This window comes from Colletotrichum truncatum, assembly GCF_014235925.2.
Source record: "Colletotrichum truncatum strain CMES1059 chromosome Unknown Contig_0003, whole genome shotgun sequence".
NCBI lineage: Eukaryota > Fungi > Ascomycota > Sordariomycetes > Glomerellales > Glomerellaceae > Colletotrichum > Colletotrichum truncatum.
This window is the reverse complement of record NW_027222400.1, coordinates 2759514-2785915: the sequence shown is the minus strand read 5'-3', so window position 1 is coordinate 2785915 and position 26402 is coordinate 2759514. Positions and strand designations below refer to the sequence as shown.

General features: G+C 51.8%; 4 protein-coding genes across 4 annotated transcripts; 3 read left to right on the top strand and 1 right to left on the bottom strand.

Annotated features, from left to right (window-relative positions):
* Positions 1-6191: 6191 nt before the first annotated feature.
* Positions 6192-10412, bottom strand: CTRU02_205668 (c2 domain containing protein; the record flags this gene model as incomplete). Its single annotated transcript, XM_036727662.2, has 3 exons — positions 6192-7121; positions 7175-7756; positions 7812-10412. The coding sequence occupies 3 exons, from the start codon at positions 10410-10412 to the stop codon at positions 6192-6194; spliced, it is 4113 nt and encodes a 1370-aa protein (XP_036580618.2).
* Positions 10413-14142: 3730 nt separating this feature from the next.
* On the top strand, positions 14143-17810 carry CTRU02_205667 (PH domain-containing protein; the record flags this gene model as incomplete). The annotated part of the gene is made up of 6 exons (XM_036727661.1): positions 14143-14206; positions 14310-14443; positions 14527-14910; positions 14966-15032; positions 15088-16453; positions 16505-17810. The coding sequence occupies 6 exons, from the start codon at positions 14143-14145 to the stop codon at positions 17808-17810; spliced, it is 3321 nt and encodes a 1106-aa protein (XP_036580617.1).
* A 2273-nt stretch (positions 17811-20083) lies between these two features.
* On the top strand, positions 20084-21493 carry CTRU02_205666 (serine threonine-protein kinase chk2; the record flags this gene model as incomplete). Its single annotated transcript, XM_070204586.1, has 2 exons — positions 20084-20741; positions 20802-21493. The coding sequence occupies 2 exons, from the start codon at positions 20084-20086 to the stop codon at positions 21491-21493; spliced, it is 1350 nt and encodes a 449-aa protein (XP_070061690.1).
* A 1918-nt stretch (positions 21494-23411) lies between these two features.
* CTRU02_205665 (PCI domain-containing protein) lies at positions 23412-24871 on the top strand (the record flags this gene model as incomplete). The annotated part of the gene is made up of 2 exons (XM_036727659.1): positions 23412-23977; positions 24040-24871. 2 exons carry the CDS (start codon positions 23412-23414, stop codon positions 24869-24871), a joined length of 1398 nt encoding a protein of 465 aa, XP_036580615.1.
* Positions 24872-26402: the final 1531 nt, after the last annotated feature.

Below are 26402 nucleotides of genomic sequence, written 5' to 3'. Positions count from 1 at the left end.
TCCCCCCTCCGCTCCTACCAGCTCCTACTATGTACCCCAAAACCAAAAAGGGCATGAACCACTCAATTATTTCCTTTTCCTCCCCTTCCTTCCGTTGCTAACTGCCCCCCTTGAAAAATACACTTGCGCCGCTACCGCTGCCCCTTAGCAAGTGGCCGGCAACCTGCCTGCCCGTAGCTCGACTCTGGTTTCTGGCAGACCGGCAACTCCTGCTACGGCCAATACGTACATGGACGACGCAGTACGAGCAGTACGAATAACCTGAGTCAATGGCACGCACCCGTACATCTCACCAGAAAACTCGGCTTGCATCCGATCGTCAGGGTCACCTTCAAGGTTTGCACTTGTTAAAAAAGACGAAAGCCGAATCATCGTCCTATGATCGTCACGCATGGCCTCTTTCGCGCGTTTCAAGGCCCTCGCGTCGCTCATCCTTTCGTGTCAACCGTTCAGCTGGCACCCCATCGTTGTCGGCCCAATGGCGTCTCTCATGCCCTACCTATCTGCCTTCCCTCCCCTCGCTGAGTAGGCCACATTTCCCCAGGAACGCTCCTACAGGACCTAGACTTGATCAATAGCTGGTTTGGCCCGAGCAAAACAAGAGAAATAAAACCAGACAGTCTAGCGAGCTTTGACAGCCCAATATCCTACTTCCGATCATAGATCTGAACCATGACACAAAATACACATCGCCTTAGATGCCCAAGCCACCCACGTCACTGTGGTCCTCAGCGTCTCTAATCTAATTCGACCCTGAGCCACTACACCGCTCTGTCCCAAAAGTAATCAGTTGAGTCGGCCGTCGCCGGTGCCCAAGGATCCTCCTATTCACGGCCACCGGTTGGAAGGTACCGGTAGACCATTCCCGTCGGAACGAGGTCGATGCCAGTAGTCTAGGTCGGTATCTCCCTGAGATTATCGTTCACAGTCCCCCGAACCTGACACCCTCTCGTAATTTATCGACTTGGCCCAGTTCAGTCTGGAACTTCAGAGACCGTCCCATCGCCACAACCCGCTCCCGCTTTTGGACCACCCGTCAAAGTCAGCCTTCAAAAATTGAATGAGAAAGAGGCTGAAAAGCGCCTGGGCCATAACCCCTATTTTGATACTCCTTGCCACCGCGCGCGCCGACCAGATAGACTTTCTTGGTAGCTCAGTCGGGGACCCCTACTTCATCGCTTCCCTTGAAAGCTAATGCAATCTAATTGCTCACATCGCATCTTTATGGGGTGGCTGATGAGAAGTCAGTGCGGATGTGCCTCCGTCAAGGCCTGGCGCTTCACCTGCTTCTGCAAGCCTCTACCCAAGACAAGCGCTATCCGTCATCTGTCACTTAGCACTGAAACTGAGCAGCAAGCCAACTCCTGTCTCAGAAGAGTTCCCTGCATGTTGTTCAGTACAGCATAAAATGAGAGGCTAAATGAGCTGCTGTATACCGCTAAGCGCAAATTCGGTTCGACGAACGCGATAGCACAAGGGAATACCGTGAAAACCGTAGTATGAACGCAGTTCACTTTCATGCAAATTTATCTCATACAATCTGATCCGACGAACAAAGCACTGCCATCTTGCCTGTGCTTCAGATATTGATCGACGATATCGGGCCGCGCTTGCAGGTGACATTGTCAACGCCACGGTTTCTCAAATGGGGTGCGTCAGCTTCACAACTGGAACGACATCTCTTCTGGGTGTCGGTTGCGACGATAAAGATAGAAGCTGCCTTTGCAAAAGTCGCTCCAATCTTTGTCAGGTGTTTCTTGGAAGGTTCACTTTGGGGCGCCGTTCAGGCCACATGGCAGGCTTCAAGTAGCAGACCTGTCGCCCGGACATTGTCTCCGCAGTGCATGACAGTAAATTGCTGGAACTCAAGTTGGGGTAACACGATGCCGGACTATTGGGCTCACCAAAATATCAAATTTCTGTCTCCTACGGAGGACCCTGCAGCAGCGATTGACTCGTATCGGTGCTTTGGCCAATGCCTCTGAGTTCGTGAGTCGCGAGATCAGGGGTGGGATCACCTCCGCAATAGCCGTCCGCCAAGCCGCAACTCCCCTGGAGTAGCCGCCTCGCAGCTGCTTCATACATTTCGCTCTCGACATAACTATCTTGGTGTACTTGGAAAGCCGACTCCCGCCCAGGTCAGGTCTCCAGCAATCGAAGAAAAAAATAATATGGAACCTAGCACAAGATGGTGCTACACGGTTTTGGTGAGCGGCCTCTCCGTAGACCACACTACGAAACAGGATCATCATTTTTCTATCTTTTCCCGCTAGGACTTGTGTAGACTCTTCGCTAGATCATGTACATATATGTCTTCGCCCCCTGCTTGTCTTTGTCCAGTGTATGGCGAAGAACTATGGAATTAGGTCGGGGGTCTCGGCACACTTGCCACTACAACCCACGCCCACTAGGCCCATGCCTGCCGGTCACCGCTTCACTGTGCATCCTGGGTCTCCCATCGTGTCGGCGTTTACCGGTTGGGGGGTTCAAGGCATGTTGGCCTCCTATTGGTGTGTCGGAACTTCGTCGCATCTGTCGCCACTTTGAAGGGTCCCCTAAATGCCCAGGGTTAGTACAACAGTAACTGCTCGTGAAATCGTCTGGAGCAAAATGTCACGCTACCCAGCCTATCGTCCCGTAACTATGGGCCAAGCAGTCGAGTGGTACTACCTACTGTGAGGTTCGAGCCTCAGATCCACATGCCTTAACAAAGCTGCGGCGGTCTCTGTGTACTCTCTTGGCAGGTTCATTGGTTGAGCCTACGGGTTCCTCGGCCGGAGCACATCGGACGTCCCTCGGAACTATTGTGGCTTTCATGAGCTGGCATGAACGGCCGGCTTCTGACCAAGGCTAGACTTCTCCGTCCCGTCAAATTTAAGCGTCAAATCGGCAGTCTGTGGGTTCTCAACTTGGGTATTATCACACGTGGATTCTGAGGTTTCAGGACGCAGAGGGCGATGCAACGTTAGAGTCCATTACCTTCTACCTGATTTGGTAAAGATGGGGAAGCTATGTGTCGCTGTCGAGTGACGGACAGTGGCTCTGAAGAGCTCGACAGCGCCATCCGAGTCAAGCTCTTGTCGATCGCGACGCTGCCGTTGACATCACTCGCCAACTAGGGGAGACAGACAATCAGGAACAGTGGGGTCCATGCCGGACGGACTGCTCATAACTCTGCTATTATTACGGACGCTCGTCCGTTTCTACAGTCCCTGAGTCTGAGACGACCTCTCCTCCAAACCTCAGGCGTAGATTCAATGCGTTGGTGATAAAGCTTCAATCTTCTATACTTATGCTTTCACGCAATTGCTACCTCGAGGCCCAAGCACAGGGGATCATCCCAGATGTCGAACCCAATCCGATCCACTCCCAGACCACCCGTCAAACTATGGCTCTTGATGCAAACCGTGGGCTATCGCTCTGCTGTCCCGACTATCTCCCTCGGACAACGTCATAGAACAATGAGCTCATGACAAAGGAAGCTTCCAGCTGCGATTGGTGAAAATATATCTCTAACACAACAGACTCTTTTTTTACTTTCTCTTTAGTTCCCTACTGGCCAGGCATTCCCAACTCACCCAGGGTCCAGGCTTTCAAGCCAGGTTTGCAGGTTAGGTGGCATACCATGTAGAGAGCTTCGTCCACTGCCCCTGTACCTCGTCCCGGCAGCCCCGCGCAGGTCGATCGTAATATCTTACTCTGATGGGCTTCGGTCTGAAAGTTACGATGCGGTCACGCCGCATTTTGAGTTGGTGACGTGTGGCCCTTTTCACATGTGTACGGCTTGTGGTTTGGCTGAGATCGCGTTGGTAGTTGAGCTTCACGATGTCTTCACTTGACCACACTATGCTTTTTTTTTTTTTTAATTTTTCTTTTTTTGGTTTACGACCCCATTATCTAGACCGCTCTCGCCGAAGCCAGTATCATTTGCCGGTCGACCCCGCGTCTCCTTGAACACCAACCCGCTGTCAAAACCCTACATTGACGACCGCCAAAGACTGTAAAGTGGAGTTAGTCAGGAACCTTTCGTAAGCCTCCTCGGCGGCATGTTGAAAATGATCCTCCGATAATGTACCTTTTTTTTCATGTGCTTCCTTCATAGTTTCAAGGTGTACAGCAAGGGTGTATTCCAAAGTTAGGTCAGTGCCAAAACGATAACCCACGTATTTGCGGTAGGAGCTGTGACGATTGTTTAGCTGGATGCGATGATACGTCTTTTAGTCGTCGTATTTGATGGTGTCGCACTCGTAAATAGGGGCATTTACCAAAGGCAGGAAGCCACGATGCTACGACAGTGTACATATCAAGGACGAGGATACGACTTGTTGGTTATGCAAGAATTGAGTTCGCCACGGTACAGGCAAGCCGTTGGAAGACAGTTGCACAGCAACGTCCCTGTCTACAGTCTCTTCGTAGGTGCCGCCGGTGAGGTAGGAATGAACGTGGAGTCATTCACAGCAGTCGATATCCATCGACGTTGTTCGGCAACAGGAAGAAGTAGTTCGTTTATTTCATACTCCGGAGTAGTCTCACGAGACGAAACCGGAGAGTAACATATACTTGAAAAAAAAAAAAAAAACACCAACCATTCGAGTGCTGTGGTCATTGTTTTACGACTGCTCGGGCGTGACGGTGACATCAACTTGGGGTGGTATCTCGGTACGTTGTACGTTGGCTCATGTGAAGCAGGGCGTCATGTCAAGTTGGTGATAACTGAGCACGAAGGGTGCGCAGAACGTATAGCGGTACGATGACGTTTCTAGGGTTTGCAACTAACCACCGAAGCAACGGCGCGCTAATCTACTTCAGTTAATAGAAGACTTTCACAGCACTGCAACGGATGCTGGAATGCTTTGCTATAGCTAGCATTTACAATGTGACCTCATCCGACCAACTTACGTCGTGTAATCGCCGACGAACGATGTGACACTCCCTTAGCCATTGCCTGGCTGACTGGCCATTTGTTGCAACCAATCAGGCGTCATCTAACATGTTGAACAACATCCCTACAACGAGGGTAAGGGGCCGGCTATGGCACCAGTCAGAGTTAAGATATCGAGTGATGGTATCAGCCCTGTTTCCTGCAGAGTGCCTTGGGCCAGGAATCTTGCCCTTTGAGGCAGGACAGCCTGGCTATATCAGCATCAAGCAGCAGTTGTTGTTAGTATAAGCCTAAATGTTCTTGAATGACGCCAGTAGCAAGGGGTCGTCTGGCGGGGTCGGTACCATTTCTGAATAGGGCTGAGTTGATATACAGCGGCTTGTTCCTAAATATGGAAGCTCTCAACCCTGACTGTAGAAACTTTGATCTAGATCGCTATGCTCAGATGATTCGAAGCCAGAAGAGCCTGGATGAACGCAAGGCCACGAGAATCCTCATCTCTCCTTCGTAACATAATAGTACCTTCGCAACACCCACCGTCAGTGAATTGAAGGCGTGAAGCCCCGAATCTTCTGCAGGCTCAAGCAATAGTTGGTCATCACAGCAGTGTCGACTCCTCCACGTAGCATAGAACCATACTGTTCCAACTGCGACGAAGACAAAAGACATGCAATAAGCTGGGTGTCTACTCCATGGCCAAACTTCGGCGACAAAGGGCCTACGGACAGACGCCTCTTTGGTGAAGATGAAACATGGAACGCTGGGCATTGGCTTTGGTCATCGTTTCTCTCGGCGCCAGAGCGGTGGTCCTGTGTCGACAAGTCTAGAACGTCGAAAACATATGTAATCAACGGTGGAAAATTAGCGCTGTTAACACTGCATTAATGATTTATTTCTCTCGGCTACTACCAGCTGCAATCTAAGCCCAATTAGAGAAGGCAGAAACCCCCAACACACATCTCCCGAAAACCAAAGGCGCCGGCCGGGGTGATTAAGAAACGCAGCGAGGGTATCTACATTGTGTCGTGATGCCTTTGACCGCTACCGAAAGATCTGGTTAAAAAGATAACAAGCCGTTGTTGCGTCATATGTGTAGTCATGCTCCCATCCCATTCATTCTGCTGCTCCCGAATGATAGGTTTTTTCTCCTGAATGGTATCGAAATTTTCCTCACCTCCACCCGCAGCGAACAAGCAACACGCGCAGAAGAAATGTGAAAACAAAAAAGAAAAGGGGGGAATCAGGCAGTCAACGCCAACCTGGTCTAAGGAGTCGAGCAAGAAGAAAAGAAGACTAATTCATCAACCGCTCACCTGCGGGGCAGATTGTTCCGGCCGTACGCACCCGCGCCACCCGTATTCCATCCCTGGTTAACGCTGTTCTTGACAATCAGTGCTGCGGCAGCGGCCGCGGCCTGCCGCTCCTTCTGACGATGCCTTTCTCTGAGGTAGCCAGCAGCCTCGGGCCTCATGCGTAGGATGCGAAGGATCATATCATCGCTGGGGTCTGCCTGTGCCTCTTTACGCTTCTCTTCCTTGGCCTTCCGCATCGTACCTAGGTTTCGGCTCATCATGATGGACTTGCCACGTCGGATGGTGCCCATGCTAGCAAATGCACCGGGGCCGCCGCTGAAAGTTGGGCCGAACGTTGCCGGAGCGGATAGCCGGTTCTCATGTTTCTCTTGCAAGAGCATTTGCTGTGCTCGCTGGGCGTTGGCGGCCGCCATTCTTTCCGACTCCCGGATGAGGTTTTGCGTGTCTTCAAAGTAAAAGAAGTTCAAGGCGGCCAACTCATGCCACTTTGGCGATTTTAGAACGTCCTGAGGTACACCCAGCTGTTCGCCGCTTTCATCTTTGGCGTTGAAGAACTCAAATAGCATCTCAAGCCACTTGTAAACAATGTCCGATTCTTTTTGAGTCAACGGCCTCTGAGAGGAAGGCTTCTCGGATAGAGGAGGCACCAAAAGATTCTCGATTGCCATCAGAACCTCCTTCCACAAACGGGTCATGACCGCCAACATCGTAGCATCGGTCAGAGTCTGCTTCATGATGGCAAAGTTTTGATCGAAGTAATGGAATAGCGGCTGCAACGCACCCTCGATGTCGCCAACAGTGGTGACGACTGGCATCGAGGAAGACCGTTTTTTCCACAGAGCCGTTACGGAAGAACCGATACCATTCCCCTTGAGAAGGCTTCGTAGTGTTTCGTGAGAGATTGTGGCGCTAATTTGAGCCCGGAGCTAGGGGGGGTTCAGTTATCAGAATGCAGTTTCAGAGAGAACGACCATCATACCTTATCCGTGATTTTGCGAACCATGTCTCTCTCCGTCCGTTTCAAATGCCTGAATGCCTTTCCAAAGTAAAACTGGATGTCATCTCGCTCGCCCTCCATGCTCACGCGCAACAAAACCCTGCCTTGTGTATCCAAATCAAGCCAATATTCTCGAGGCAAGTAATCGCTGAAATGAATCGGGTCAAGCTTCAACGATGTACGACCAACGAAATCGTGATCACCGAATGTGTCGTAGTCCCAAACGGTAGCGATGACATTGAGAGGGCCCGAAACCGTGATATCAACCGACTCATCCCATCGAGGGTTCAGGTTCTTATACACAATCCGAGTCTTGTACAGCCGCTTCTGGTATTCGTCTCCAAGTACCACATAGGGGTCACTGTATCCACCAGGATCGCATGCCTTCAGGTCTTCGGCCTCCACAACCTTGATTGTGAAGACATACTTGTTGGGCCGCTTTGGTTGCTGTTTCACACCCTCTGCTCTTCTTAGAACATCGGCACATGCGTCAACATTCATGCTTTTTTCCAGCTTGTCCAATTCTTGCATGGCATATTCGATATTGTTGAGCTTGACAAATGACTACAAAATATGTCAGGAAAAGTTCAAAGGAGAAGAGTAATACAAGAATACAGACCTCGGGGTAAAATTGGAAAGGCTCAGGCGCTTCCTTGGTATTCCAGGCGTCTCGTGCAATTTGAGCGTACTGCTTGAACATTTCTTGGGTGGTCTTATTCGCTGCGGCGGCTTCTTGAGCCGTCGGACGATCCATTTCCTTGGCGAATCGTTTCTCAACCTCTTCACAGTATTGGCCAATACCAGCTGCGAATGAACGAGCAAGGGCCGTCATGAATCTAGCATGATGGACATCGCTGTCCCATTCAAGCTGGTACACTTGTTCAGTAGTTTGCCTAAAGAACATGAACATGTCAATGATTGAAACACTGTGGCGTTCAGCATCGGTTGGTATGTCCTCAGGACTCTGGGTACGGACTTGGAAAGGGTCCTGCTTTATGGCGTTGTCAACGAATTCGACCATCATAGTTTCGGCGTTTCGAACCCATCTCCAAACGAAATCCACGAGAAGTTCCTCGATCTGGAACTCAAACGGCTTGTCAGGTAGGGCCGCATGATGAGTCTGTCGCAAGCCGACCAATTCCTTGTAGAGATCGAAACCGTCCTGCATGTTGATTTCTTCGCCCTTTTCCTTCGCTACAGCAATGGTCCTTTCGATGATGTGTTGTGCATCCCGCTCAAAACTAGGAAACATTTGCTCAACCAAAACCTGCCATGGTTTCACTCCCATAATATCAGGAATATTCCTGTACCGTTTCCGGATTTTATCAGACAGCTTGGTAACTGCCCGACCAAGCTCCACGACGTGCGAAAACTGCCATTCGGCAGCATGATTGGGGAGTTTGTCATGAACGAAAGCGTTGTAGACTTCGGTGGCGGCACGCTTCAAACCCTCAGTGAGATGAGTGGCAAACTCCTGAATTTGTTCTGGCTTCGCAGAGAATGAAGGGTCCTGCAGAATGTGCTCCTCTAGAAGGGTCATGACCGACACAATCGGCGGTGGCTTTGACTCGTAACAGCGAATCATGAGGTCATAGAGATCCCGCAGGAGAGCATCGTAGAGCCCGTGTAGAGTGTGTTGATAGACGGCAAAATCATGCACTGTCCAACGACTTTGATCAATAGAGGCCAGACCAAAATTGTACTGGTGTAGATGCGGTGGCTTTTTTACTTCGGGCGAAGAGGACTTGACGAACTCCATGGCAACCGATAGCTCATCCGCACCAATTTCTCTGTCGAGAAACTTCTTAGCGGCCACTTCGACGAATGCAACTAGCCTTGAGAACTGGGGAATGCGCCAGTAGACGCAAAGCTCAACAAGCAGATCTGTGGACTGTTTGGAAATTGGACTCCATTCTGCAGCCGGGTCAGCATGCAGCTGATCGTACGTCATGCAAACTTGCAGTATGGCCTTGTAGAACGCTCTTGCGTCAGTGGGGATAAACGTGTAGACGGCCTCGTCAAAGCCGCGGTTCGAATCTTCAAATGAAAGAGAACCAAGACCAAGTGAGCTATCGAAGGCAAGACTAGAGCCGTCTGAACTCGAAATTGCCTTGCTGATTTCGGAGAACGCGTGTTCGTCGGTAAACATAGAAACTGGTCGTCCAGGCAGTGCTTTGTCGACCCCTGATGATGTCTTAGCCAGCTCTGGTTTGACGGTTAAAATGTCCAGAATGATTTGGGAGAGATGTGGCGCCTCGGCCCTCTTCCACTCTTGGAAGGCATCTTCAAGGTCAAAGTCCTCGCTTCTCAAGGCGCCAGGAGCATCGGACGCAAGTCGCTGCTGGTATGCTTTGATATCCCTTAGCGCAGACTCCTCGGTCCAGATTTGGCGATTGGCATCGATGTCAACCTGCACTTCGGAGTTGGATCGACCAAATATGCGGGCCACTGTCAGAACCAGCGGCATGTCCTTGACATCATAACTCAGGGGAACAACCACCTCGATCGTGTTGCCTCCGTCTTGGCTAGCATCGATGGACAGGTTCTGATCCCTAGTAAGTAACTTATTCTCCAGCGTGTGCAAACGGCTCATGAGCTCTGGTCTGTCTCGGTCGTGTCCTTGATCACGAAGGGTTTGCGCCACAAGGCGAATGAACATGGCCATATGTCTATCCGCCGCCTCCTTCCACGAATCATCCGTTGCCGAGGTCAGAGCGGCATATTTCTGATTGGCCTTGGTAGCAGACGAGTAGAACATGAGGACATATGGCTCTAGCTTCCGGTCCTTCTCGACAGATTTTTGGAAGTTCTTCTCGGTGAACGCTGTGTATGCCTCCGCAAAACTTCGCTTTAGAGCAGCATCGTTGAAGCCCTGCATAGGTTCCTTGCCTGTAAGGACATTCTTAATCCGCTTTTCAAGTGGCTTTTGGAACCCATGCGGTAGCTTGATGCTATTGGAACCGCCCGAGACGAATTGGCCGACTAGCTCAGTGACACTCGTGTGGGAACGCTGGGCGGGCTTTGGAGCGGAAACATATTGCTTTCGTTTCTGTCTCGGTTGCAGAAGGTAGTTGAGGTAGGCTACGCGCAGGGCAAAAGTGTATGCATCATCGTGGCTGACAACGACGTTGCCCCTGGAGAAGCCTCTCGCTCTCGTGCTTTGTCGGTTGCTATTCAAGCGACGATTCGGCATCCACGAACTTCTAGAGGCGGATGACATCGTCGCAGTAGGTCCGGAAACGAGTGGGTCGGAGATCGGACGTATACGACGTTGATGGGTAGTGATTATGTCGAAGTAGTCATTCTCGAACCGGCGCAGAATGGCCAGATGTACGGGGTAAAGGGGGGCAGTGGGCAGTCGTCTTGTTTGTGGTCGTCGTCTATTTTGTTGTGATCGTAAAGTATCGGCGGTGAAAAAGGGAGAATTTGGAGACAGATGTAAAATTAAGCTGGCCGTGGGATGCAAATGAAGTGGACAAGAGGACCTGGCCGTGGACGGTGGTGTTGTTCGGTCAAGCAACCGCTTGGGGACCCTCTGAAGGTTTGGGGTTGATGTTTGGCCAGCAGGTGACACACGTCATTGGCAGAAAAGGGGATTGTGGTGACTGCCGGGACCCCTTGTACTTTTCAGGAAAAGGTGGCACGGTGGTACCTGCGGCCCTGCACGGCGCTAAGCTGCCCCAGTTTAAGGTATTTCTGTAAGGTCAGGAAGGGGAGAAAATGCGTATCGGGTGTCGATGATGCCTGACGGGACCCGTGAACAGTGGAGGGGGGCCGGGCCACAGGCTACTGCAGCTCTGGCCTGACAATACGATCTTCTCTTTCGAGCGTAGGGCATGCCCGAGAGCGTCATCTCTGTAGTTACAAGTCCATGTTCAATTCCACAGTTGGCAGACCAGATCCGTGAGGTGCAATGCGACAAAGCTTAAGGGAATGCGGCAAAGCTTCACCTTGGCCTTGGATACATAACACAGCTTTTCTGATGGATTTCCTTGACCGCAAGCCTCGAAGCCATGTTTCAACCAAAGATGATGTTTTCACTGAGGAACCACCACGAGCCCATCTCCTAAATTACAACATCCCATCGCCTTGTCTTACAAGAAGCACGTTGACTGGTTTGGGCAACCACTCATCCAAAACCAGTGTTCAAGCCTTCAGTCACTACCAGACTCTTACATCCAACAACATTGCTTACAACACCTCCGGAGATACAGGATCAGCATCGTGTGTTTCCGCGCATTGTTTGTTTGGCTGTTTTATTGATTTTCTGTTGGGGAGGGGGGTGGTTTCCTTCCTTCTCCACCACATCGCCCGAGACCCAAGGCTATCTCCGTGGCCTCTCGCACCAGCAAATCAGTGGTTCGTCCGGACCAGATATCAGCGGTCTGAACGCGCATGTCCTTGATGTAGCGGCAGTTTTTCTTTCCTAGTCCACCAAGTTGCTTGTTTCAAAGGGTTACCACCGGGTTCTTTTTGGTCTAGACAACCAATTGTCACAAATCGTATCACGAGTACCTCTCGTATTGTATTGAGTATAAAGAGCTGGCACTGATATTGAACTGCAGTCTGTGAAGCTGTGAGCACACCAGCTGAGGCGACACACGATGCACAGCTGTTGAGTCAAGCTGCAGAAGAAGCACCATGCAAACCATGTCTAAACAAGGGCCTAGATTGGCGGATCAACGATACATCCAAAATGAGAGACCAGCAGCAACAACAGCGACACCTGAATTGCTTTCATGGTGTAATACAAACGGCAGACAGTTCTACCGTGATGTTTAACTGGTCGAAGGGTTTTCCTTGCTGGAGAAGGAGGAATTGGGGATTGCATGGTTGATCGTTTATTTCATACACGGTTTAATGCGGGTGTCGGAGCCGTAATGAGCCACTTGGAGAAATTGCACGACATAGAGTTCATGGAGAGAGACGTTGTTACCCGCCGGCTGGCCAAACATCTGGCTGATGGACCGTAGAAATGCCAACAACAGCTGGCAGGTTGACAGAGGTAAAGCGTCCACCTGCTCGGCGGTTGCGCAGAATTGGACTACCAACCCCATTGGATCGTCGCCCATTTCTCACGTGCGGAAGCTCCTTCAGGTGCAGCAAGAAAGGCACGCGTGATTCTGAAACGGTTACCGGTAGATGGTTCCCCGAATCGCGTGGGCGGCTGCTGATTTCATGTTGGCCCACTCAGAGGTAAGGGAGGGACAAAGGTGCAAGATGGCGAAGAGACGGCTCAAGCACCGATCCCGACTTATTAGGGTGGTCAATGGACTGCGTGAGTCTGGCTCTTCTGTGAGATGAGGCCCGGAAAAGATCAGCGATTGACTTTTGCGCCAGCCTGACTAACTGGGAAAGCCCCCCTCCCAAACCCTCGTCATGCACAGCCGTCATCTAACCCCTTTCCCCCCTTCCTCGATGCGACGGGAAAGTATTATTGGAATATTTGTGGTTGCAAGTTAGTTGGTGATACTTCGCTTTCGGCTCGATACCGTTTAAAATTCGACCAAACAAACTCAAAGGTTCACAACCACTTCATAAAGAAGCGGCGGGGCGAGCTAGATAACTATATCAGTCCAAGGGCGACATTGGTGAATTGTGCACTTTGAGAACATCTGGCTTCACATCCCTCCCAACGCTGCAAAAGTTGGGAGGGGCAACGATGGAGGGCGGAGAGAAGGCGGAGGGGCGTCGTCCAGTCACCTTCTCTGGAGCCTTGGATGCGCATGGCAGGTGGTGTGGTGATCCCATGCGCTTTGGTCACTGTTGATGTACATTGCGCTGATGACCCCACCGCAAGGCCGCTAATGAGAGACCACTGAGGTCGCGATATTCCACCAAATTCTAGGTAAGGTGGTAAGGAAGGCGGGCGACAAGTAGGGTGCGACTACGGAATACAGACATCAAACCACAGGCTGCCCCTCCCCAAACCTGATGCGCTGCTGATGCACCTGCGCCAGCATGCGCAACGAAAACATCCTGCTCCCTGGATATGTATATTTCACACATCACCCCCAGTGATTAGATGCCAGGACCGGTGCAGATAAGACAGAGGAAGGAGGAGCGAGTGAGTGGATTTTGAGGCCAGAAGACCAGGGTCGGGATGAATATGAATCGGCGCCAATCTCGTCTTTGCCAACCTTGACTTTGAAGTGGGCTTGATTCAACGTCACAACGGGGAGGTTCCTTATCCGGCGACATTTTGCGTAAAAGGTATCTTTACTTTCTGGCCTGCTCTCGAGGTGGCATTTGTATCCGCACATTTGCCAAGTACTCGACACTCCAGATCCAGCGCCAACTGTGAACCCAGCTCTCCTTCTTTCTCCATTACCAGAGTGCCAGCCTAGCCCTGCCCCCCAGTCTAGCCTGACACCTCTTCCAAGGTGCCTGTCCAGCTGCGTGTGGGTGGATGCTGCAAGGTACATGTACTAGAAGGCGTACTTGTCGTTGCCCGAGGCCAAGGTACCCACGACCATCCGATGTGAGCGGGGAGCAGTAGCACCCAGAAGCAGTAGCGGCAGGCCTCTGAGGCAGACATGCCGCAGCCCAGTTCCTCTTTTGATATCGCAACATTCAACCTTCGCATTCTCCCATGACTTTTTGCTCTCCATCTTCTATTCTTTCATGACCGCTACTCCGCCGTCATTGTCATTTTAGCTCCCGTTACCCATTTCCGAATTCGTCGCCGCCCTCGTCGCATTTCGCCCCTCCGCTCAGGCCGTTGTCGCCTCCAGCGTCTCAAAGCTGGCCGCCCAGTCCACAGTCTCGTACCGGCTCCTCGTGGGTGTGGCTTGCCCTTGTCTTGCGCTGCCAGATGTCCACGATCCTGGGCAAACTGCGACCCCGCGCTGCGAAGCCCGCCCACGATTTTGAGAGGCTCTCTTCTTGCAGCTGCACCTTCAACATCCTCCCCCTTGATGCGCCGTTAGCCCCCCGGTGAGCAATCCAGCATGGGCATCGTCAGTAGCAAGCCCGATGATGGGGCTACTCTCTATCTTAGAGACCAAAATCGACGTACGATCTCCCACAGACCCTCTCCATCCCGCCTGGCCTGCCTGCCTATTCATGCACGCAGCCAGGCGCATCGCAGCCGCTTTTCGCTAACCCTTCTGCACAGTATCCATATCGTCCCTCGTCATATCAAACCCGCGAAAGCGTTCTTCTATAAACATCGTTCCCAATGCATTTCCTGCCACCAGAGTATCCGCTTCCCGACCGCTGGGTGACAGCAGTCCCATAGAATTTGTCCAGGTTCGTTGGCGCGATTGCAGACAGCTTCCAAGCCAACTTTCTCGCTTCATCCTGGGCACTATGCACTGACTACCGCTTCGCAGGACACAGAAGTCGTTACTAGCCCAGGCGGCGCCCCGAATTTTATTCTCAAGCTCAGTCACGACGACGAGCTGGTCTTTACCTTTACCTTTATTATTCGTCAAGGACAGCAATTTGTCACCAGCGGCGCTACCGAGTCTGTTGCCAACGTCGACACTCAAATCAGCGGGCTGACCTACGTGTATGCCTCTACACCACGCGAGGTTGAAAACCTCGTTACTCGCGAGTTTCACGCAGACCCGAATCTACACAAGAACTCCAACGTCGAGTTGGTAGGAGATTTCGGAACTGGGGGAACTCCCTCAGTTTCGTTTGAGTGGACTTGGAAATGGAAACCCCCAAAGAATGTTGAAGATAGAGGAGGTGGATGGAGAAACTCCTGCAGCGTATGTTGACCACCAGATCTTCTCTGTATGTCACAGTCCCTAACCTGCATGGCAGTTTGTCGAGTATGATCCTAGAGCCCACCGTTTGCACACTCTGGCTAGCTTCTCGTACTGGGTTTCTAGTAAGTTCTCATGAGCCTCCATTTTCAACTGCGCCCTGCGACTAACAACTTGTAGATCCAGCCTTGCCGCTAAGCCACCCTAACTCGCCGTCACCTCCGTTCCTCTTGGCCGCACCTCCCAAGATCCGAGTTGCGTCTTCTCAGTCCGTTGATTCACGAATCAGTCAAGCTGAGTTGGAGGAGCCTCCGTCACCCTTGCCGGGTAACCAGCCCTCCACACTGCTTCCCGTGCAGCAGCCACCAGCTCAGGAACCCGTAAAGGTGGATGTTGCGTGTCCCAAGCCGACCGACGACGTACTTGTTCCCGATGATGGGCCCGTTTTTCGAGCGACGATCAAAGCACTGGAGCAAAAGACAGGCAACATGCGAACACAAATGAAGCGTGTGCTCAAGATGGCCAAACAAGCGCACGAAGCTCAGCTGGAGGCGAACAAGAACTTTTCGGAATTCATCGATACACTACGTGAAGCATCCTCCACAAACGCCAATGCTGTTCAACCAGCCATCGAGCATTATTTTGACAAGATTGCACGGGAGATTTTATCTTATGAGCGACAAAACACGGTCAACTTGAAACGAATCGTGATTGATCCGCTGGACAAGTTTTACACGGTGGACATCAAGCAGGCCGAATCCAAGAAGCGAGACTTTGAAGAGGAAAGCAAGGATTATTACGCTTACGTTTCGCGATATCTCGGTCAGCGTCATGATTCAGTGAAGGCTAAGAAGCTTGCGGAGAGTGATTCTAAGTATCAGACGAAACGCCGAAATTTCGAGCTTAAGCGATTCGATTATTCTAGCTTCATGCAAGATCTCCACGGCGGTCGCAAGGAGCAGGAAGTCCTTTCCCACCTTACAAGATATGCTGATGCCCAGACAAAGACCTTCCTTGAAGCGGCCAAGAGGATCGACGTCCTGTTGCCGCAGTTGGAAGCATTGTCCAACGAGGTGCAAGAAGCCGATAAAGAATATCAATACCAGAGGCGCGAGCGAGAAGAGAAGCGAAGACTACTGGAAAAGGGCAACCAGCCGTACAATGAGCCTGAGCCAGTGCCGGTAGCAAGTACCACCAGCGCAGGCCAAGTCGCAGGCCCCAATGGGAACGCATACGTTTCCGACAGTGACCTTGGTCGCGCTGACAGCACAGGCTCTCAGCTGAAGGTCGGACTGACCTCTGGTTCTAACACCACTGTAGCCATGGTGTCACCTGAGTTGTCAAGGTCTCCGGGCAGCTTGGGCAACTCCTCGGTTGGAAGCCCTGCACAAGCGTCCAAATTCAAAGGCATTCGTGATCTGGAGGAGAAAGACTATGGCCTGGCAAGTGCCAGCAGTGCCCAACGAAAAGAAGGCTTGCTATGGTCTCTCAGTAGACCCGGCAACCATGTCGACCCTCGTAACTTGAATAAGCAGGGCTGGCACAAGTAAGTATTGCCCAGAAACGGCATGGCTGCACTCATGCTGATTTGTGATAGGTTCTGGATCGTACTCGACCAGGGTAAGCTTTCAGAGTACAGCAATTGGAAGCAAAAATTGGATCTTCACATGGATCCAATCGACTTGAGAATGGCATCTGTCAGGGAGGCTCGCAATGCGGAACGTCGGTTCTGCTTTGAAGTCATCACGCCACATTACAAGAGAGTTTACCAAGCCACCTCCGAAGAAGATATGAACAGCTGGATCTTGGCCATCAACAATGCATTACAAAGTGCAGTCGAGGGACGCGTTGCAAGGGATAGGTCGGGCCCAGGGTCTACGAGCGACTCCGGTTCCATTCGGAAGGACATTGGTTCCATTCTGACCGGCAAGAGTCCTTCCGTTGGACACAATAGCCACCACGCGCATTCCAACAGCGGTGCGCCTGTACGCCGAATAACCGTCGGCGCTCGACCAAGCACGCATCGATCTACGAGTTCGAGCTATGACGACAACCCTGACAAGCTGCTGCAACTGCTTCGGGACAATGACCAGGGCAACTGCTGGTGTGCGGACTGTGGATCGGGAACTAAAGTTGAGTGGGTTTCGATTAACCTGGCAATCATTGTTTGCATTGAGTGCAGCGGCATCCATCGCTCTTTGGGTACACACATCAGCAAAGTCCGATCTTTAACCTTGGATATCAACTCTTTCACGCCCGATATCGTCGAGCTCTTGCTACTTGTTGGAAACAGAGTATCAAATATGATTTGGGAGGCGAAGCTCGAACCTGGTATCAAGCCAGGACCTCAAGCAACACGGGAGCAGCGTTTAAAGTTCATCACAGCGAAGTACGTGGATAGGGCATATGTAGAGCCCATCTCAGCAACACTCTCACGCTACCCCACCCCCGAAGACACCCTTCTAGCAGCTATCAAGAAAAATGAGATTCAGCAGGTTATTTACGCCTTGGCCCTCAAGGCGAGCCCGAACGTCACAGACCGTTCGCGGGGAACACACGCAGTCTACCTGGCGCTCGCGGCAGCAGATCCTGCGTCTCCCTCACCAACTCCTGGGCAGCCATCAGAGGCTGAGAGGATGGTACCGTTCCCAGTGGCAGAGATGCTTTTACAGAACGGGGCGGAGATACCTGCAACGATGCCAGCATTCCCATTGAGCCGCAGCGCTCAACTGTATATTGAAGAGAAGAGAGGCCGAAACACCGGTTTCTCGAACGATACTGTCGGGTCACTACCTGGCAGTATGAGCCCCAATGAGAGGTTTCAACGGGAAAGGGAAGCACGTCTTCAGAAGCGTGTAAGCGCAGGAGGCCGTTTAGCCAAGAGTCCGATTCCGGAAAGGTAGCAACCTACTTGTCTCGACCGGCTGGCACTTTTTGACATGTGCCTTGCGTTTGCGTACCCTGCCGGGCGCATTTCTTCTACGGGTGGGAAACAAGTTCCGACAGACGTCTATGACTTTTGAAAGTGCGATGATAGATGATATTATGTCGGCACAGGCTGGGAAAGTGAAGAAACCGTTCGGCGTACTTGACTGTCACTACCAGGAAAAAGTACTTTTATCATCGCACAGAAGGAGGAGGATCAGAGAAGTTATATCTCACATGTAGTATTGTATTCTTTGGCGACAGATGCCTGCCGCGAAACAGGCATTTTGGAGGAGTCCGCGGTTGGAGGCTGAGGGTCGGAGAAACTGACATGGCTGATGTGTTAGCTTTGCCTGTGTGTATGGATAGTAATAGTAATGAGATGACGAACACCAACGCATTCTGTATATTCAGAATGAAAAACCAGACTGGTTAAAATCGGCTTGTTTCGACTTGAGCCAAAGTGTGGGCGGGAGTGACATAGGTTCGGTGAGTCGGTGAGCGGAGAGGTAAGCTATCCGCCCGTGGGATGGAGCATCGCAGGTTGTTTGGCGACAGGTGAGCAATCCACGTGGTTTGGCGGGTGTGAATCACGCCTGGAGGTTGGCGTCATACCCACAGAAAGCGAGGCCTCGCCGCTCCCCCCCTGAATATGCAGATGGGGGTTTGCAAAGAATGAGGTTGCATGTGACGGGCGAGGGGTTACCTCTCGCTTTTAGTCAGGACCAGTTGAGCTCGCCGCTAAGCGACGCGTGATGCCATGTCTTGAACCACGAGTCGAGATGACAGCACGGGAGTTCGCATAAGTCGTTTCATGAACTATCGACCCTGAACCTCTCGAACTACAGTGAGGGAGCAGGCCTCGTTATGCTCAAATAAGGTAGTGGTGGGTCTGGATAGTGAATATATACAGATGGCTGACCAGATTTGTTCACTACTCGATCCTTGTCAGTCTGGGCCGGGTGGTCCGCTAAGTAGCTAGTCAGGCAGATGGAATGGGCACAAGACATGAACAAGTCTTCTAACACTTGTTCGGGTGCTGAGGGATGGCAATGATGGGAAGCATATGAAGGCTAGAAACCATCTCACGAGGCAATATGCCTGAGTTGCTACGCCATCACGATCGCGAGACCAAAGGGAGGCATACTGTACCCCCTGCCCAAATCAGTCGTCCATCCTTCCCCGGCAACATTGTTATTCTATTTTTCTTCTCCCCCCCACCCCTAAACTGCGAGGACTGGATCGACCTTGCAGCTTTCTGCCGTCATTCCCAGCTTGCGACCTGCGGACGTCGACCTGGTGCACCTCCAGCCAAGGGTGCCCTCGGAAACTCGCTGACAGGATCTGGGTCAATATTTTCGCGAAGTAACCATCACGTTAGCGAAGAACGGCGCCAACTGGAGGGACACCTGGTAAGATTCTAGGTTTCTTTTGCCACTCGAGATATTGGATTCCTCTCTGATAGCCCGAAAGACGTCAAGCTTAAGAGGCGAAACGATCGATGGACCGCATTTCTAGGCTGCAGCTCCCCCAAATTCCAACCTTTTCCGCTGCAGTCACATCGGCGACCCACTTGTTCTTGCACGGTCCCTCGATCCGGAGAGAGGAAGGGAAGAGCCCCCTGCCTGCCTGTGGAGGTGAGAAATTCAGCCCAGCACGCCGCGTCGCCAGTCTACAGCACAGGTGAGGCACCCCTCCAGAAAAGCAGGGGGGATCCTGATCAGGCAAGCTCGCACAGGGCGCAGGACAGGCGGTGCCAGGCGTGAAAGGCACAGGCCGGCAACAGCCCAGAGTGCCTTGCGCCAGGCCAGCTGGTGCTCTCATCTCTACTCTACTAGTAGTAGTATACTTTCCAGGTCCAGTCCAGGTCCAAGGTCCCAGGTCCTCTCCACTTGGAACTCCCGGCCCAATAGCTCCCCCATTTCCAGGCTACACACACCATAGTCCCCGTCTGGCCTTGCCTTTCTTGCACTCTGGTTTATTAATGAGAGCCTCGCCATCTGCTCTCCCTTAGGCAACACTCCCGCACCCCATCATACAAGTTACGATTTTCACACGCGTAAACATTATACCCCATATTGTTGTGCACAAGCCCGTTTCTGTACCCGTTGCTTGGCCCATCATACAGCGATCGCCACATCTTACCTGGGGATCCATTAATCACTTACGTCGTTGCTGCTGCCTCCCGACCACCACTACTACCACCTACGACCGGCGAAACAAGCCGTAGTTTTCTTCCACAGCCGAGGCCATGGCCCCCCCTCGTACTGAAAAGAGCCAATTGAAACGTCAAAGAGTGAGTCGTCTTTTGTTCTGCCCGACCTTTTGGTGCGCGATCCTAAATCGTCTTCCCCTGGCAAAGGGTTCTCTGCCGGAATCAGACCTGGATGCAAAGAAGCCCCGTCGCTCTGAGAGGCTATCTGTCGATAAGACCCCGGTTTCACACAAGCAACACCTTCCCTCGCCCGTCACGAGGGACTCCGACGAGATTTACAAAGAGCCTACTGCCACACCTCCTGAGGGACGCCCTAGCCAGGTTAACCACCGCGACAAGGATGACAGCTCGCAGTCGCAAGCCCTCAACAACCTGTCCTCCCCGCCTCAGGATACCCAGGCCTTCTCCCAATACCCGGCCGACAACAAGGATGTTCTCTCTGACGAGGTTGAGGACGAGGTGAAGGAGGGCGTGTGGGGTTACTTGTTTCCGCTCGATACGAAGTATGGCAAGTGCTTGGTCATGAAGAAGAGGGCCGCTTGCCCTATGCCAGATAAGCTTGAGGGCAAGGATGCTGGGCCCGCGAATCTGAAGGGAAAGTCACCGCTGAAGAAGGAAGAGGAGGCCTATGAGCGTACAAAGGTGAAAGGGGTTGCCTCGGGTGGCTACTTGATCGGCCGTCATCCGGAGTGCGGTAAGCTTCACGGCCCCCTTCTTGGCTGCATTGAGCGCGGACGACGCTGACCAAATCCAGACATTGTTGTTGAGGACCCAGTTGTGTCGAACAGGCACTGCTTGATTTTCACTGAAAACAAAGGTGGCGACACCGTAGCTATCCTAGAGGATCTGTCGAGCAACGGAACATTCGTCAACGAAGCCAACGTAGGCCGTAACAAGAGGAGAGAGCTCCAGGAGCAGGATGAGATTGCCGTACTTGACAAAGCCCGCTTTATTTTTCGATACCCCAAGAGCCGGCAAACGAGCGCGTTCCTTCAACAATATACACTATTAGAGAAGCTGGGCAAGGGCCACTTTGCCGAAGTCTTCCTGTGTGTGGAGAAATCTACCGGTCAAAGGTATGCCGTTAAGATCTTCACCAAGACTGCAGGTATGGAGGAAAGGTCGAAGCAAGAGGGCTTGCAGCAGGAGATCGCTGTTCTCATGGGCGTCAGCCATCCCAATGTGCTCTGCCTAAAGGACACTTTCAACGAGCGTAACGCGGTGTATCTGGTCCTTGAGCTAGCACCAGAAGGCGAGCTGTTCAACTTCATTGTCATGAAGCAGAAACTCACGGAAGATGAAACACGCAAACTCTTCGTACAACTTTTTCAGGGCATAAAATACCTAGTGAGTATTGCGGACGTGGGCCGATTATATAGCGCGCTGACGAGACATAGCACGATCGAAACATTGTTCATCGGGATATCAAACCAGAAAACATTCTGATGGTTGATAAAGACCTTCATGTCAAGCTGGCCGATTTTGGTCTCGCTAAGATTATTGGTGAAGAGTCATTTACTACGACGCTGTGCGGAACACCAAGCTATGTGGCGCCGGAAATCTTAGCTGAGGGTAGGCATCGGAAGTACACCAAAGCCGTTGACATTTGGTCTCTTGGTGTTGTGTTGTATATCTGCCTGTGTGGCTTCCCACCATTTTCAGACGAACTATACTCCAAAGACTTCCCTTTTACATTGTCACAGCAAATCAAGAGCGGTCGGTTCGATTACCCTTCGCCTTATTGGGACTCAGTTGGCGACCCGGCACGTAAGTGAAAAGGAGACGATGTGTTGGTCTCTATAACGCTAATGTTTTGGTAGTTGATCTCATTGATTCCATGCTGGTAGTGGACCCTGAGCGGCGGTTCACGGTTGATCAGTGCCTCAACCACCCTTGGATGACGCAAAACCAGCCAGGCGTTAATGACAGCACCGACGGCCTGGTAGGCGGCATACAGGGCCTGGAGGTTCACCGGCGTGGTGTTACCCGGGAGAGAACGCTTCTCAGCTCACTAAATTCCGTACATGTTACCACTAGAGCTGCTGGCCAAGAAAACCAGAAGCCGGTAAAGATTTACGCGAAAAATACGACAAAGAAGACAGGACCTAAGGAGGCCGATCCTGCTTCGAAGAGAAGCGTAGGTGAATTTGTGGAGATGGGCGGCAAAGGAGATCAGCCCCTTTTTGGTGCCGATGGCGACAGCATTTATTCGAAGGCAGATATCGCCGGCGAGAAAAACGGCAAGGAGATATAACGTATTGTAATAACTTTCTTACTGGGACATTTAGGAGCATGGATTAGGGGCTTGTCAGTTATAAAGGGGTTATCTTTGTTGGTTTTCTGAGTGCCTGTATCCGGGCCGTTCGTGCCATGTTTGTTTATGCATGGCGGCGAGGATTTCTGGACTGTTGATGTTGCCCTGGACCTAGATGGGAATTGACATATCTTCCGGTCTTCGGCGTGATTACCCGGCTTTCTACAGAAGGGGAGAACAAAAAGCTTGGCGTTTGATACAACTGAAGTTTGAACTCTAGCGAGAATAAAAACAGTCGTTTGCAACTGGTAAGACAATAAGGAAAGTGATTAGCACCGTTGTTCTATTAGCTTGCCTTGAGCAAGATTCTCCAGAAACACCCAACACTAGATAGCCGACAATCGATGGGTTCTGGAATTACGACTTGTGGTCGGCGAATGAGAAGCGGGAGCTGCCGCCGCTATGCCGGCCCCGGACGAGAAAACGAGGCACCCGTTCAAAATGTTTCGATGGAGTTGCACGGAAGAGTTGACCGGGGCGGGGCAGGAATGAGCCTGATGCAGTGATGTTTTTTTTTTCTTCCTTTTTTGCAGCAGCATGATTCGAAGTCTGCGAAGGCTTGGATTCAAACGAATCACTCATTTTCCGGAAACAATTATAGAATTATATTGCAATGTCTTTCTTGGTAGAAAAGTAGCGCCAGTGACAGAATGGGAAGGCTCATCTCAAGTCCCTAGTACCCCGCCTCAGCCAGCGCCTTCGCCTAGAGCCCCGCACACAGGAAACTTTGAGTGCCTTTTTTTTTTTTTTTCGGGACATCTTAGCGGCGCACAGAAATAGTGGTAGAAAAAATTGCCCTGCGGTCCTCCACCAAACACCCCTCCATCAAACGCAGGACGAGCGGGCTTCGCAATCGACACTCACCGCACGACAGACCGACCCCCTGTCTCCGTTTTCCCAAACGACACGCCCCTCTACACACTTTCGCATTCTCTTTTTTTCCGGGGACCCTCACTTTACCTCCTCTTCCCATTTTTGCTAGGCAAACTCCGCATCAACCTTCCAAGTGTGTGCTGTCAACGTTCGTCCAGCAAAACCGGAACAGCAATCATGGCGGCAGGAGCGAAGCAACAGGCGCAGCCTCAGCTGATCTTTGTGGACGGCTCCTTCCAGGAGCTCGCCCGCGAGATGGCTGACTACCTCCACATCGCTGATGAGGTTAAGCCCCTCGTCGACAACGAGGCCAAGAAGGAGGACGTGCTGGCCAAGCTGGTGCGCTCGTCGGCTGCCCTGTCGTCGGTCCCCGAGAAGGAGTTCACGGCCGCGTCAAACCTTATGGTGCACCTAGTGCTTCAGTCTGAGGATCCTAAGAAGCATCTGCCTACCTTGTGCCAGGCCTTCTCCAAGCCCATCGCCTCGAGCCCCGTCAACGGCGTCGGCCTCAGCCTCAACGCCCTCAGCACTATTTTCAACCTCATCGCCCCCGAGAACCCGATACGCTTCAACGTTTTCATGGCCATCCTTCGCTTCCTCAAGACCCACGCCATGTTCGACACCATCCAGCCCTACCTGAAGCACATCCCTACTTGGTTTGAGGACTGGAGCACCAGCGAGGAGTTCCAAAGACAGATGTACGAGGAGATTGCCGAGGTTGCCAAGGAGGCTGGCAAGGAAGAGTGAGTGACAGATCTGCCTAATCATTCTGGTAATGATGCAAAAAGACTGACAAGATGTCTAGGGAGACTTACGAGTACATTATTAAGGCCCTGCGCACCTTCGACGCCGACGATAAGGAGGATATCGGCTCTGAGGATGCCCAGCGCCTGTCCCTCCGCGTCGTTCGTGATGCCCTGCTGTCTAACACACACTACCTCTTCACCGACATCCGCAGCATACCCTCCGTGCAGAACCTGAGCGAGACGCACCCTGTCTATTCCCAGCTCCTCGACATCTTCTCCGAGCAGGACCTCGAGGACTACAACGACTTCAACGACGAGCACCAGGGCTGGATTGAGAAGGAGAAGCTAGACCACGACCGTCTCCACCGCAAGATGCGTCTCCTCACCTTCGCCTCACTCGCCGCCCAGACTACCAGCCGCCGTATCGAATACGCCGCCATCGCAAAGGCCCTCCAGGTCCCCGCGTCCGACGTTGAGATGTGGGCGATTGACGTCATTCGCGCCGGTCTCGTCGAGGGCAAGCTCTCCCAGCAGGACCAGGTCTTCCTTGTCCACAAGGTTACCTACCGTGTCTTCGGCACGCGACAGTGGCAGGAGCTTGCCACCCGCCTCGATAGCTGGAAGGGTACCCTTTCCAACCTCCACGACGTCATCCGTAAGGAGCAGGCCAACGCCAAGGCTCAGAAGGAGCGTGAGGCACAGGAGGCTGAGCGCAAGCTGCAGAACGCCGATAAGGAGGGCGGCAGCGGCGGTCGCCAGCAGAGGGGCCAGAACCGCCGCGGCGGCGACAATCAGCAGCAACGGGAGCCTAGAGAACCTCGTGAGCCTCGCGAGCCCCGTGAGCCCCGAGAGCCGCGCGAGCCCAAGGAGAGGACGGATAACGATGACTAAGGGACACGAATTTCGGTTGTTAAGCGGTCATGGGCAGTCATGAGGTTCCTTTTTCTTTGGCCCCGTCCTCCCCCGTCCCTTTCCCCAGCACCTGTGTGGGTTGCTTAATGGGAACAGGAAGGGACGATCAGGAAACGCGAGCACCACAGGGGGGAAACAAAAAGGGAAACTAAACGTGTTTATGTAATTACGGCGAGGAGAAAGAGGACATTATCTTTGTGTGGCGACCAAGTTATAGAGCTGATGAGCTGAAATGGGCTGCGGCGGACACTTGTCCCTGCACGTGGCCTGGAAATTTCCTTTTTTTCCTCTTTTTTAGAAAAGCTCGGTCCGCTTCCGAATGTGTTTGTTGCTTGCTGCATGGCTCTCTGGCATTCGCGGAAAACAAAACACAAAAGGGGTTTTCTTATTTCACACAGGGAGTCCAAATGAATCGGCGTAACGAGATTAGGATACAGACGTTTTGAACGGTCCCTTTTTGATGCATATGTGCATATGTGTGTGAGAGAGAAAAAGAGCATGAGATTGTTGCAGACCCTGAATAATACTGAGTTAGCCGTTGTAACCGGATGCTTTGCCCATAATTGTCTTCGACGGTTGGTAACAAGACTTGGTCACCCCCGAGGCCGCCTCGTTCGTGCATCCTAAGGTGGCTATGGTTTATACGCCACGTCTGTCACCCTCATGCTTGGTTGTTCTCCCCAAAGATTGCCTTGGTACCGTCGCCCGACTGCCCTCTCACATCTCAACAGGCTCCTGGAGACTTTCCCCCCTTCCCGCTCTACAACTACCTCCTGTGCCGTGTCTCGTTTCCCTGAATCCTAGACTTACTTCTTCGGTTAAACATTCCCAAGAAGAAAAAAAAAAAAAAGAAGAGAAAAAGTTGATCTAGCTCTTGAACGTGCCCGACACCCTCTCGAGCAGAGGCCCAGTGGCCAGTACGGCTCGTCGTTTGCTTGACATCATTCTTGTGTTCCTGCCCCTGTTTCTCTTTCACAAATAGAACTGTTTTTTTTTTTTTTCTTAATTCGACGCATATGCCATGCTCGGTTGCCAGTAGCAAACATAAAAAATTTACACAGTAGCCTAGAAGCACAGTCGACATTATCTCGCGGCTTCTTTTCAGCAGATCTGTGTGGACCTCCTCATAGCGATGCCGTACATTTGGTAGCGTAAGCGACGTTTCTTTAAGAAAGCGTCATAGCGTGAATGCTCTTTATAGCGACAAGATAGCCCATATGTCGGGACTTTTCTTTTACTTCGGAGTTTAAACATATTAATACTACATTCTTGTGTATACAACGCACGAACAGAGGAAAATAAATGTATCAGGTTAGATTCTTACACGCAACAGAAACTCCAAAGAGTTCATGTAATACCTCGTCGTTCATCTCACTTTTTGCACACTCTATAGTTGTTGACCTTCCGCTAGGCTCTGTTTCTCCCCAAAAATTTTCTCAGAGACAAGTTAACGAAATGATACCCTACCCCAGAACCAAAGTTATCTTGTTCTCCAAAGGAAGAGCGCGAA